At 37.8% G+C, this 14,172-nt stretch overlaps 2 protein-coding genes across 4 annotated transcripts; one reads left to right on the forward strand and one right to left on the reverse strand.

Moving 5' to 3' along the window:
- Positions 1–319: 319 nt before the first annotated feature.
- LOC113753281 (protein-tyrosine-phosphatase MKP1-like) lies at positions 320–5,089 on the forward strand. The gene is made up of 3 exons (XM_027297395.1): positions 320–494; positions 1,042–3,600; positions 4,454–5,089. The coding sequence occupies exons 2-3, from the start codon at positions 1,099–1,101 to the stop codon at positions 4,538–4,540; spliced, it is 2,589 nt and encodes an 862-aa protein (XP_027153196.1). The 5' UTR covers positions 320–494; positions 1,042–1,098; the 3' UTR covers positions 4,541–5,089.
- Positions 5,090–5,739: 650 nt separating this feature from the next.
- Positions 5,740–12,883, reverse strand: LOC113754529 (coilin). 3 transcript variants are annotated; one of them, XM_027298976.1, is made up of 15 exons: positions 12,553–12,883; positions 12,068–12,132; positions 11,596–11,931; positions 11,249–11,455; positions 10,707–10,764; positions 10,176–10,277; positions 9,984–10,094; positions 9,732–9,906; positions 8,658–8,689; positions 8,005–8,202; positions 7,344–7,415; positions 7,106–7,252; positions 6,776–6,941; positions 6,278–6,325; positions 5,740–6,174 (listed from the first exon to the last, which is right to left on the reverse strand). In XM_027298976.1, exons 1-15 carry the CDS (start codon positions 12,745–12,747, stop codon positions 5,993–5,995), a joined length of 2,094 nt encoding a protein of 697 aa, XP_027154777.1. In that variant the 5' UTR covers positions 12,748–12,883; the 3' UTR covers positions 5,740–5,992. The 3 variants fall into 3 exon arrangements, with proteins under 3 accessions (XP_027154777.1, XP_027154778.1, XP_027154776.1); XM_027298977.1 differs by having other exon boundaries at positions 9,732–9,891; positions 10,707–10,767; XM_027298975.1 differs by having other exon boundaries at positions 10,707–10,767.
- Between the last annotated feature and the right edge of the window lie 1,289 nt (positions 12,884–14,172).

Here is a 14,172-nt window from a genome sequence, read left to right on the forward strand (position 1 = left end):
GCGAAGAAAGCGAGACAAATCAAAATATCTCAGTACATTGGTAAATATGAGGACCAAATTTCAAGTAGATTAATCAAGTAATTAATGAATTTCCATAACATCATAAGTACAAAATTCCACCCAAAAAAAAAAAAAGAAAAGACAAAACAAAATACAAAATAATTAATGAACAAGTCTCCATCCGATGATGACATGGCAGTTTGACCAATTCTGTTCCAGTCAATTAACTGCCACCCTGTCCCTTTCAATTGGGTTTTTTGTTGGCTTACATGCCACTCCTCCTCCTCCCTCTTCAAGCTCTTCTTTCTCTCTCTTTTTGAATACAATTACACAACTTGCCAAAACTCTACTCTTGTTTCTTGATTTCTTCTTCTTCCTTTAATCTGTAATTATTGTCACTCAATAATTTTAAGTTTAAGTTTAGGTACTTTTCTGGTCTTCTACAAAGATCAAATGTCTGCTGCAATTACTCTGAGACCAACCCACTCTCTCAAGTAAGTCATATTCATGTAGTACTAGTATGATTTTGGTTGTTTCTTTTTTCTTTTCTTTAAATTGAATTTGAGTGGAATTCTTTATGCACTCCCCCCCCTCTCTCTTTCTCTTTTATTTTTATTTTTGCGGGCTGTTTACCGTGGATTGATAGTTGATATGGTGGCTTTCTTTTGGTGTTTTACTCGGTCATCTTTGTGATTAATTTCTTATTTTCTATCTCTTTCTAATATGTAGAAAGTGACTTGGTCAAGGGTTTTAGGTGAGGAAAGAACGGAAACTTTGAATGGTGGTTAAATGTTTGAATTCCCAATTATGTCATAGACCCTTGACTTTGAAGATTCCTCATGTGGTTGTTTTTTTCTTTCTTTTTGGGTTGTTTGAAAAATTCAAGTTAAAAATTTGATCTTTTTGCGTCAAGACTCAATTTTTATATGTTCCCTTCTAAATTTTTGAATTTATTTTATTGAATTTCGGAATTTTAAGCAGAGTTTGTTGTGTTTGAATAGTCAAAGACTCATAGTTGGTGTTTTGTAATGGGATTTCCAGGAACAATCCCCCAATCTTTCTGATTGGAGTTGTAGAAGTGTAGTTTGTTGCTTTCAAATGTTAGGGGAAGGGGAAAAAGATTGGTCATCGGTTGGGAACCGGAAAAGTTTTTCACGGTCAGTATCCTGGACTGGCCGGTCACCCTCACATTCTAGTTCCAAATCACAATGGAACAGCAAGGCTCGAGCTTGTTTGCCTCCCCTTCAGCCTCTCTCTATTTCTAGACCGAACGTTGAGGAGTGGCCAAAGCCTGGTTCAGATGATCTTGGCATATGGAATAGTCCTCCTACTCCTGGTGTTAGACCTGGATCAATCACTCCCCGTGAAAACTCATATTCGGGGCAGCCTCCAAAAGAATTTGAGTTCAAGAAAGACAAGCTTGCATATTTCAACAAGGAGTGTTCAAGGATTGTAGATTATGTATATCTAGGAAGCGACACGGTGGCAAAGGATCGTGAAGTTCTCCGTCAGAATGGGATTACTCATGTGCTGAATTGTGTTGGATTTCTTTGCCCAGAGTATTTCAAAAATGATCTGGTATACAAGACATTATGGCTACAGGACAGCCCATCTGAGGATATAACAAGTATCCTTTATGATGTATTTGATTACTTTGAAGATGTTCGAGAACAAGGTGGCCGAGTCTTTGTCCATTGTTGCCAGGGGGTTTCCCGATCTACCTCTTTGGTCATTGCTTATCTTATGTGGAAAGAGGGGCACAGTTTTGAAGAAGCATTCCAGCATGTTAAGGCTGCGCGAGGAGTTACAAACCCCAATATGGGATTTGCTTGCCAACTTTTGCAATGCCAAAAAAGGGTACATGCTATGCCTGCAAGCCCAAGTTCATTGCTAAGGATGTACCGGGTGGCGCCTCACTCACCATATGATCCCCTTCATCTGGTAGCCAAATTGTTAAGTGAGCCAGGAGCAAAAGGGCTTGATTCTCGTGGAGCATTCATTGTTCATGTCCCTTTAGCTTTATATGTATGGATTGGAAAGCACTGTGTGTTGGTGATGTCTGATGCAGCCAGGGCAGCTGCCGATCAGGTTATCCATTATGAAAGAGCAAGGGGTCCAATTTTAATTATCAAAGAAGATGAGGAGCCATCTGAATTCTGGGATGCTCTTGGGAAGGAGAGAGAAGCTGAAACTGTGGAAGCCTTGTCTGACGGGAGCTCCATTGTTGTGGCTCCAATTCGTCCACATATCACTGGGCGCGCTGTTCAAGAATATAATTTAGATTTTGAAATTTTTCACAAAGCACTTGCTGGTGGAGTGGTGCCTGCTTTTCCTTTGTCAGGGAATGGATCTGAGACCCATCTTCCTGCTCGTGTAAACGGCTGGAGCAGATTGAGAAAGAAATTTGCCAGTGGAATTATGAAAGAACTTATCACATCATCCAAATTAAATGGTGACCGGCCCCAAACAAACCATGGATGTGGTGATGTTGAGACTTTGGAAGAAGTTGAACACGTCCTCTCACCTACAGATCCTTCGTCTCCTTCAAGTTATCAGTGTGATTCACCAGATTCTTTTGCTTCTTATGCAACAAACAGCCCAAGTTGGATAAAGGATTCTTGTACAGAAGTGAATTACGCAACTCCTCTAACTGATCCTTCACTATCTCGAACCCCTTCCTTCAGTTCCTTGGATTCTTTTCCTAGTCCTCATGTTAGTCGACCAAAGTCTGATACTACATCACCCTTGCTCTCACCTTCAACTTCTGACTACTCCAGTTCTTTTACCTTCTCACCCTCATCTTCTAACTGGTCTGATCTGTCCTATCTGTCTGCTCAGCCATCACCTTCAGTATCGGAATCTAAAGATTTAAATTCTGGTAAAAATGCACACTTGGAGGAAGGTGCACCTCTCCTCTGTGAAGGAAATTCTCCACCAGAAGATAATTCTTCTTCTGCTCATGCTTGGCAGATGGCGAACACTTGTTCTCCATGTAGAGGGAGGTCCCTTTCTTTAGCAGAGCGAAGAGGCAACAATCCTCCTCCTCGGATGATGTTACCTTCAGTCGATGAAACATCCCAAGTTCCAGTCAACTTGATGAGATCGTGGTCATTTGCTCTTCCTGACCTTGAAGATGAAATGATGAATGATGTCGATTTTAACAAACACTCTCAAGAAAGTTCTTTGGAAATGAATACTGAAGAGTTAGTATTGGACAGTGATACTTTCATGGCAGACAATGAAATTTCTAATGCAGTCAAAGATGAACATTTTGGGACTTGTCGTCTTCCACCTGATGCTGTACAAGATACTGCTACTGAAGTAACTAACTTAGTTCTTTATCAGTGGCCTTCTATGCATGAAGTGGAAATGCATTATGGCATCCTTGATTCGAGATCTGTGTATATCATGTTTGTTCAAGACACGAATTTGGGCACCCAAGATGATTATGTTTTGTACGTGTGGGTAGGGCGTGAAGCATCACAGAAGGGAGGGAAAACTAGGAAGAATAGCACATTTGAGGATGGATGCATCAAGTGGGAGACAATTGGGCGTGATTTTCTTCTTCAGAAGGGTTTAGCTACAAGCTCTGTTGTTCAGGTATCCATTCCACCTTTGTGCTTCAACTGACATGTCTGTGAGAATCATTTTTAATCTTTTCCAAATATACTGACTTAACTATGAAGTGCAGTAGCTTGTATAAATTGGGTTGTATTGCTAAAGTACACAGTGATTATTAAATTGACATATCTGTGAAAAATTCAATGACCTTCTATATGGTATTCATTCTTTCCAGAAAAGATTCCCATTAGGGTAACTTTGTGTTTGGCTTTTCATGAGTGGATATAGATGAGAATGCAAACGAGAAGTTCCACCATATTACCAGCCCAGTTTCCTGTGGAAGCAGCTATTACTTATTAGTTTATCAAGTCTAGTAATTTAGCGTGTATTCTGATAATCCAAAAGTTGTATCCTGATGTAACCTTTGGTAAAAATTACAGAAATCATAGGATGCTAAAAGAAGTATATTCTTTTTATATGGTTGCTTCTTAAATGATAGAAAATTAATTGCTTTAATTTGGTGAGCATAGCTGGAACAACTGATTTTGAATCTATATTCATTTTATCGTCCTTTCTACATTCAGAGGCAGAAAATTGGCAATTTTAGTTGGTGGAGACCATTGCTTTTTATTCTATCATTTTTTTTTTCCGGGTTTGCAAGGAGGGTGCAAATTGTTATCTACCTGGAACTTGGTTTGATTTTAGTTGGAAATTGTAGTGCTTTCATGGAATTTGGAGGACTCTTTACACTTGTTTTCAAGTTTAGTTGGAAATTTGGATTTCATTTGCCTGTCGTAGCTTAGTCATTGACAATCATCTGTTCAGCTTCTTTGTTCTATCTTCTTGTTACTATCTTGAATGGATGAACTAATTGAAGTTCTACTGATTGCAGATAGTCAAAGAAGGTGAGGAACCAGAGCTGCTTTTGAAGCATTTTCCCTGTTTCTCATTCCAGAACACATTGGATGATGGGAATTAAGTAGGAGAAAGGAGCCAACAGTTTTTCTAAGTCTAGTTCCTGAATTTCAGCATCCGCCATATTGCGAGGGACCTGCAACTGAATACAGGTCTCGTAAGTTAATTGGGATCCCAGGCAGTAGAGTTATCTTTCCGCTTGTGCGATGTAAGGTGCGGAACATTCCTGGGATCATGTACAGGTGACCAGTTGCGATAAAATCCAGAAGTATGTAAGTTTCTTTGGAATAAGTTAAAAACTACAGTCATTTTCTTTAGTAACTTCATTCAGCTATAATTGGTTACATCCAACCTCAAAAGGTGTTGGTCTTTAGTCTGAATATGAAGACGATCTTTGCTGACTTGCACAAGTTTCGCCGGCTTTGAATTTGATGCTGGGGAAAACTCTGCTTGCGGAGATTTAGGTCATGCAGTGAGGCAAAATTAAGTGATTCTCTTTCCTTCTTATACAAGCTATACTCCTGTAATTTTTGTATAAAACATAGTGAAAAGAATCTTATAGAAACACTCTGCAGGTTTGGATGTTATCCATGCTTTCTGTCATTTCGAAGAATTGTCACTTTAATTTCATTTCAGGGGATCATTCACTATATACTGAAACATCTATGGGGAACCATCATGGGAAATGTATACAACACTAATCTTACTACGTTTTGGTTTCAGTAACAAGTTGGAGTATCATGTTCTAATAATGTATCAATCATCAGACAATGTAGCTAAGGGCCAACATTCCTCCCGAAAAAAAAAAACATAAAGGGCCAACACATGATTTTGTAAATGATTTCCAACACTCTCACAGCACATTCGCACAATCCTTGCAAGTTGGTCCATTACGTTTATTCATTGTAACGAAATTAAAAGCGGAACTGGAGGTCAAGGACTATTAAAGCGCTTATTACCGAAGCGTGCAATTGCTTTTATTTTCATGGCAAGATAAGCAAGCTCTTTGGCTTCATGTTTGGGTACTAACACCGCAATGACAATCAGAACTGGAACTTCCTACCATCATTTTTGCTGAGGTGTTACAATGGTATAATTGGCTGTTCTGACCCCAAAAAGACGGGATGATTGGCAACGATTACAGGTGATCTTACCTAAATGGGAATACAGGGCAATATACTTCCACCCATCCAACAATTCTGCCAGCTCCCGAGTGTAAAGAGCATCCTTAGAATTTAAATACGACTTTTTCCAGAATGCAAATGACCTCAAAAGTGATGTTAATTAGCACCAGGTACACATTATCAAGGAAAGCAGTGATCCAATAAGTAAGGTTCGCATAGATGAAGAAAGTTGGGAGCGGTATTCACAGTAGGCTTCAGCTTGGTTAGCACAACTGAATATATGCAGGTTCAGAAGTTACAGAGGCTAAATGTCACAAGCCAGACTAAACAAAAATAGTTGGGGAAAAGCAACGCCATAGCAAAATTTAACCCCAACTTGCCTTCTCTTCATCTCATAACTTGTTTTTAGATCTCAACAGAGCCATTGTTGGGCCGAGGGCACTACCTTTTAAGGCTCTATAGGACCACGAGCTTTTCCCTGAACTGGCCTTATCCCAAGAGTTTCCTTGGGAGAGTTCTTCCTTCTTGGCATTCAAAGCCTCACTCAATTGCTCCCATATGTTTCCACCATTTTCTATAATATAACGAGTAAGAAATTCAAAACCCAAAATGGTATAGAAAAAATCACATACTCAAGAAGCAGTCAGTTTCAGGAACCAGTAAGGTCTTGTAAGTACCTGAGCCTGAGGCACTTTTTTGTTTCCCACAATTTGCTTCTCCACTCCCTGCATATAGTCAACAAAAGATAAACTTATTACTTACTTTCAAATCCCAAACATCCTGATCTTAGCTAAAAGTATCTAGGAGGAGAAAGGAAAACTATCCAAAATGTGAAAAAACCATTAGCTTCACCATTTGCTTGCACCAGAATACCAATACCTTTTGTTTCTAACTTTTCTATGTAGCTCCGACAAATATCGTTAACCAATAATTTCTAGAGCAACAAAAATGACCTAAAGTAACCTCCCTGAATTTGCCACATTTCTTACCCAATTTTGCAGCATTAGGCTTCCATGTTTTACCAAGAGAAGTTGAGAGTTAAAAAAAAATCTTGTACTGACATTGAAACTGTGCATTTTCTACAACTTGATGACACATTTTTTAAACAAGCAGCTGTAATTTTCCCAACACAAATGATTATCAATAATTTTTCTGACATAACCAACCATGCATACCGGGGGCAGGGGCATCTATTTGTGTCTCATTATTGGCAGGTGGATCAGAAACTGTAGCATTCTCAGTAGCTGCAGGACCTCCATTTGCCTCACCAGTTACTGCTTCAGTTGAACCTTCATGGCCATCTTTGACAACACGAACATCAATAAGAGTTGCAAAACCTATCTGCAGGTTTATGCATACAGTTATTAGTATAATAAAAGCAACAGTAGCTTTAAACTGTGGTCCTTCCTGATCCACAAAAAGTTGTCATAATTAACATTTCGCACGGGAGAAAAGATAACATAGGCAACTAGTAAAATGACAGGTGGTGAACAGCTTTAAAGTACCTCCAAAGATCCATCTTCTTTGTAAAGGGAGTCATCTGGCTGCTTATCAGGTTCTTCATCCGCATTCTTTGTAGTAACTGGATACCCAGGGACTGGCATCAGAATGAGTTTATCAGATTTTGAACTACACCATGACACATACCCAACCTGCAGCATAAGTTCAAGCCAAAAACCTGTAATCATGGTGGTATATTAAGAATCAAGAGTTTTTCAAAGTGGTGTTAGAATTCCATCATACTCGAAAGGGAGAAATTTCAGGAGTCCAGGTCGACGACAACTCAAGTAAGCGATACGCGATCACATCACCTACCTGAAAAGACAATAAGACACCTTAGAAGGTAACCAGGAGGTAATTAGTGCTCTAAAATTATATGCATATGACATCTCAGGTCGGAGGTCAAACTTGTTCACAATTTCAGCATGGACTTTTACTTCGTCAACACAATCCCCCACCCATCCCCCTCCCTCCAGGCCCGAAAGACTCCCCCCACCCCAAAACTAAAGGAAAGGAGGCGGAGGGGAAACAATAAAATTTATTTTGAAAAAGAGGATGATTGTGTTTGGATAGGAGATTATTTGGAATAATTTTTTGGAAAAAAACTATAGCACTTTTTTGTGATGTCATGTATGTGAGATAAAAAGGGGGTTGGAAAACGTGTTTTTGAATGCAACCAAAAAAATCTTTTGCAAATAACAAGCTTTCCAAATAATCTGTTCAAGATAAAACACGAACAGCATGTCAAAATTCTTAATCACTTTTCTGGCATAAACTTTTACTTGAAAATGCCAGGTACCACAGAAAGTGCCAAAGAAAGTACATAACCAGAGAATTTCAACAAATAAAAGTCTTATTCCAAAGCCATAAATATGAACAATATGACACTGAAATATACACCAACCTTTGGCATATAGGAAAGGAGAGGAAGCTTTTCAAAATCAATTGGTCCATTCAAATGTACATCTTTCGGGGCACTTAATGTCACAGGACGGTCTCTGTTGGCATTATTATAATCGTTTCTCCTGGAAAATGAATTTTTCTCAGTTCCCCACTTTTGGCCCTTTCTTTTGCTGGTGATTCCATTCCACTGGAAAGATTCCTGAGATGCAAGAAATTTCACTCTAGTATCTCATATATATATATATATATATATAGACACATACACACATATATATAAAATTTGAATGACAAAGATGATTTTGAGATGTTTCCATCCTTCAAAAGCACAAAATGAATGAAAGCATACAACTCATGTCAGAATAAACAAGAGTTTTGCAGTAACCTATATCAGATCAAAAAGAAAAGGACTGACCAAATACTGGGCAAAACTTTACTTACGGCCATCAACTCTCATAATCAACATGAGAAAAATTTCGGTCTATAGTTTTAACACTTAGCATACACTTTGAGATATCAAAATCACCATGACACAGTTGTACAGTTGTAGCATAAAACCCTCAGCAGACAAATTGAAGAAAATAGTAACAGAGTTTGTTATAAATAGCAAGAATTAAACCAAACGTACAAGAAAAAGCTGTATGACAAATAACATACCTCTGAGACTTGATTTTGTGCCTCAGCTTGATCTGCATTCAAAACCAAATTTACAGATATTAGGACTCTAAATTAATAGCATCAGTAATCTACACTCTCCAACAAGTCACCAATTTATATTACTTCACTCTATCAGAAAGTTGAAAAACGTGCAATATGAGGTTGTAATAAGCTTATATTTAGTAGACATTGAAAATCAAAATGTCATTTCATTGACAGTAGAGAACAACTGCACAACTTAATAGTTCATCTAGTAACAGTCTACCATCTTCAGGAAATCGATTGCTTTAGGCTGGAAGCTGTGAACAAAAGCTGTTCAAATTTCTCTTAACAAAATCGTTCAAAAAGGGTGGCCTTTTAGCAAAAAAGAAATGAGCACGTCATTGGAACAAAGGAAGTGGCTGTATTAAGCAAACAGTTTTGTACACTGGTAGACCATTTACCACTGGTGGGAATTTGACACAATTTTAATAAATCGATTGCTTCAAGTTGGAAGCTGGTGGACAAAAGAAATATTCTCATAACAAAATCATTCAGATAGGGTGGCCTTTTTTGGGGGAAAAAAATGAGCACGTTCTAGGAGCAACGGAAGTGGTTGTACCAAGCAAACGATTTCCCACCAGTGGTAAGTGTGTTCTTTGGAAAGAGGATATATTGATAGATGCATGATACAAAGTCAGAACAAAATCAAGGTAAGGACGCATCAATTATCTTGTGCTCTTGATGTCGAAAGATTGGACTTCTATCAGAGAAAAAGCATGCAACTTCAACTTCATAGCTATCTAATGCTTGCAACTAAATTGAACAGACAGATTTTATGCAACTAAATGTCAAGCAACTCCAGCAAACACAAGAGTGGGCATGCTGCAAATGCTAAAACAGGCTATTATATTCCTTGTTAACGTCATCTAGTAAGCCATAGATTTTACAATAAAAAAGCAAACTTAAGAATGGTATTCCCACGTGAAGACATACATTGCAACTTATTTGCATGGTTTCGCCATACAGCCAAAAGAAAGAGAATAAAAGTAACATCAATTCAAAGAAATATAAAAACACAAGCATGCGTCCAACCATTCTCTAGAGGCTCAAAGCGGATGTGCCCAGGCCTAATTACAATCGGAACAACTTCGTCATCCAAGCTTTTCTTCTGATTTGATTGCTCAGATGCACTGCCATTTTGAGTTGCCTCTCCATGTTTTCTCTTATCAGTATTTGTATCTTTTCCAGACCACTGCTTCCAGTATAGCTACATATCAGAAATTGCATCAGAAAAAGAATTCATGTTTTGAGCAACAAAGAGGATATGAATCTTTAATCACTCACCAGTCCCTTTGGTTGGCCATCATCTTCTTTTACATCAGGTTTGGCTGGTCTCTGTTTCCAGTTGTTGTACTTCTTCACTTCAGCTCTAACTGGTTTCTTTTTCCAATTTTGCTGCAAAATTCAGCAAGTGGTTCTTTACAACCAATTCTGGAAGTCAGAGAGGCACAATAATGTACATGTCTGACCACTCACAATTTCCTTAGGTTGAGAAATGGTATCTTTCTTCTGAATTTTGGCCATTTCACGTATCCACCGCCTCTTAGCTTTTTTGCGCCTTGCACTTCTGCTAGGGAGCTGCAAAACAAATTGTATGAAATCTAAGGCAATATTGAAGACAAAGCAAGCAAAAGCTCTGCAAGCAGCGTAAAGTTTAGAGCAGTATAATGCTGTGTCCTTGCAGCACTTTACTTCAATCATCTCAGATAATAATTCAGATGTCTCACTTCCAGAACAGGTTGTAGATGTTTACTGTCTTTTCTACCTTTCTTTTACTTTCTTTTTTTTTTTACCTCTGTTTAAAAGTCCATTTCTACAGATTAAATCATCAGAGAAATCAGTGATAGCCATAATTCATTCAGTCACAATTCTAAAAAGCTGTCCACCACAGGCATTCTTCAGTTTGAATTTTGAAGTACAAATACTGGCAGGAGACAATGCATGTAATTCAGGCAGACAACAATACATTAAGTGTTCAAATATCAGTAACAAGCAATGATTGCAAACCTTCTTTGTTCCCCCAGATACTTTTTCAGTCTCCTCTCCATTTTTTTGAGTCGGGTCACTGCTGCAAAATCAGATTAAATTATTGTCAGCAAGATACCATCTAGATGTTTGAGTACTTCAAGAAATGTAGTATATAATACGGATGTATCACTGAAAGAGTTAGAAAGGAGGACAGAGAACAATATGCCTCTCCCTAGGAGGCCATAACGAGAACGAGACTTCTCCAAGTCTAAGTTGCCTACTAGAAGAAAAGGTTCTATCTTCCTGCTAAAATAGGCTTGTGCAGCGAAGTACTGCCTCAAAATATTGATTATGATAAGAACTCCAAAATTTAACATACACAGCTCTCAGGAAAGTCTAGATAAATATGACCAAGATGTTTATGAGTGTCCCCCCAAAAAAAAATACAACTTAGTCAATTCAGCTTAGCTCATTTGAGATACCACTGCAAAAACATAAAAAACAATGGTCTTAAAGAAATTGATTAATGAAACTAATATGGAATCAAAACATCAAAAACAATGGTCTTATGTCATATATACCTCTTCATATTTGGTGAAGCCACAATACTTCCATCGCCTTGTTCAGCAATATCACTTTCATTTTTCTTCTTGATCTCAGGTACCTTTTTCTGTTTGTGAGTACTCTCCTTTGCTGCATGGACACCATCTTGCTGACAATTTTCAATTTGCTCTGCTGGACCAGCATTGTCAACCCTACACTGACGCTCTGCACGTAGTTTCTTCTTTCTGGAATTTATGTAGGATAAGAAAAGAAAAGGGTCGGTGACCATTTTAGTTAGAGATTGAAGCGACCATTTCAGTTAGAGATTGAAGTTTGACTCCAAGCATAAGTTATCCAAATACAGCATAAAGAAGCAACAACGTACTTTGACCCCTGCAGTTTTTCCGGAGCTTTCCTTTTCTTCGAAGTTGCATTTTCTTGCGATGGATTATGTAAAGAATTTTCCAACTGCTCTTCCCTGACCTCATCCTCAGCCTCTTCAGTTACATCTCTAGCTTCCTCTTTATCATCCCCCTCCGCACCTTCGGATTCATCTTCAGGCTCATCACTCTGATAACCTCCAGTTTCCTTCTCGAATTCCTCATTTGCTAAAAGCAGTGCTCCAGTATTTACAGGTTGCTGCTCCACAGCTTCCATTTCTGCAACTAAATTGATTGGATTGGTTCCCCGAATAGCCAAGGTGAGCCCTTTCTTCCTTACACTATTAACAACAGATCAAATACAGAAAACATCTGTCATCCTTTCATCTACCAACTTGTTAACTTATTTATGGGTAACATAAATTCAACCTTGAAATTAATAAGGATTAAGACTAAGAGTGAATGCTTAGCCCTAACCTGATTACATCTTTATCCTTCAAAATGGTAGTCGATTCAAAACCTGGTAACACGTAGCCATCCATCTACAAGCAAGGAAAATACAGCATCAATCCAGCAACGAATACACCGTAGGCACAATTACAACTAAACAAAGTACCACAAATTGGAGAGAAAGTCATGATCTTTATTATTGCCAAACTTTCAAAAATCTATCAACTTAAAAAGAACAATTCATACCCTAAATCCAGTGAAGTTGGGTTAATCAGGTCTCTTACACTCCATAAAAAAAATTCAAAAACAGAGTCGGAAACAGAAAACCAATTTAACTGCTTTGCTGAATCGTCAGAAAAAGGAGACAAACCCTTTGATCACGTTGACAATTCCAAACCACTAGGCCACATACACGTTAGCAAAGATTGCATTTTTTCTTTAACAAAGGGGTATATTTACACCCTAACATTGCAGTTTTTATTGCAAAGATAGGGCAAGAATTAGATACATACGTAGAGGAGGAGGCCATGAGGGCAAGAGGGTTGAAGTTGAAAAGCGTGAAGAATGTAAGCAGCGAGGTCAGCGATGGTTCTGTGGTGGTGGGGTTTAAGGAGAAGCCAGCACTGTTGAAGCCCCTCTGATATTTGGGACTGGCTCAAAATGCCCTCTTTCTCTGTGAACTCCAATCGGAGCCTTGTGGTTTCCATCCTCCCATGCAACTGCTGATCTCCTTCTAATGTGGGCTGTACAGGCGAATTTTTGTAACGAAAAGAGCTCCCCTCCTCCTCCTCCGTCCTTCACTTCTCCGCTGCCGGGCCTTTGTCAGCAGCATACAAAAGCTTAAACCCCTGCTAGAGACTGAAGAAGTGATTTTAGTAGAAACCCCTTCGACTCCTGCTTTAACCATGGTAAAGCGCTAGTTAGTGAAGTACTATAGTTTTTTTTTTTTTTTTTTTTTTTTAAGAGTGAAGTAATATATAGTTAAAAGACAAATTTTTCTTTTTCTTTTCCTTTTTAATAAAACATCCTCAGTTTATTAAAATCTCGACTAACAACAGAAATTATATTAAACATTGATAGTACAATTTTTCTTTTCTGATTTCTCTACTTCGGCTTTTGCACTTCAAAAATGGGGACTTGGGTAAAATTTGGCCTGTGGCCAAGTCTGCAACATCACCATTTAATAGTTGTACTTCCCTAGAACTTTTAATGGGCTTTGTACGAATTATTATATCTATAAATATAATAATGGGCTTTGATACGCACTGCACAAACAGTCTATAATCCATGCAGCATGAGATTTACCTCAATTCAATCAAATGGGAGGATTGGCAAACACCACCTATGACATCTTTCTTTAACCATTGAAATCAAAATTTTTGTTTTTACATGTTTTTCGTTTTTTCTAGTACAGCAGCTCAAAGAAGGAGACACTTTGCTAAATGGGAAAAAAAAAAAAGGAGAGGAGAGATGCTTAGCATTTTCGTGGCGTTTCTAGTGACATTTTTATGCTACTTTTGTGTGAGATTTGAGAATTTGGGATTACTTAAAAAGTAGTAGCTACGGAGCATTGAGTAATCAATCAAACCAACTCCAATAATATCAATCCCACCAAACAATTTTGACATTTTTCGGCTAAACCATCGTATCACCAATAAAAAAGGTCATCCTTAAAAGTTTCCATAAACTACACATGCTTATTAGTTAGTATGTTGAATGCTATTTTTAGAAAGCAAAGGTCTCTCAAAGCATTTTGACCATTTGGAAAGAAAAAAGAGATAAACTAAAGCCCTATTTGATAATAACTCAATTTAGTACTTAAATTTTAATAAATTCAAATCATAACATGTTTAGATGTGCTTGTAGTAAAACAAAATAGAGCATATTAATTGACTCAGTGAGTTCGAATTGTGTAGGTAACATTTATTTCAAAAAATAAGTACAAATTATTTTCACTTATCACTCAAATGAGTGTTTACTATTCAATAATTTAATGAATCAAAATTTCATATTTCAGTTTCATCAAACATACTCTAAATTAATTTTCTTTAATATTTGCTAAAATTCCCTTATGACGATGGTATGTCTCTCTCTCTCTCTCGGACTACAATTGCAAGCTTTTAAAGCTACAA

The sequence above is a fragment of the Coffea eugenioides genome, chromosome 11, assembly GCF_003713205.1.
Source record: "Coffea eugenioides isolate CCC68of chromosome 11, Ceug_1.0, whole genome shotgun sequence".
Classification (NCBI taxonomy): domain Eukaryota; kingdom Viridiplantae; phylum Streptophyta; class Magnoliopsida; order Gentianales; family Rubiaceae; genus Coffea; species Coffea eugenioides.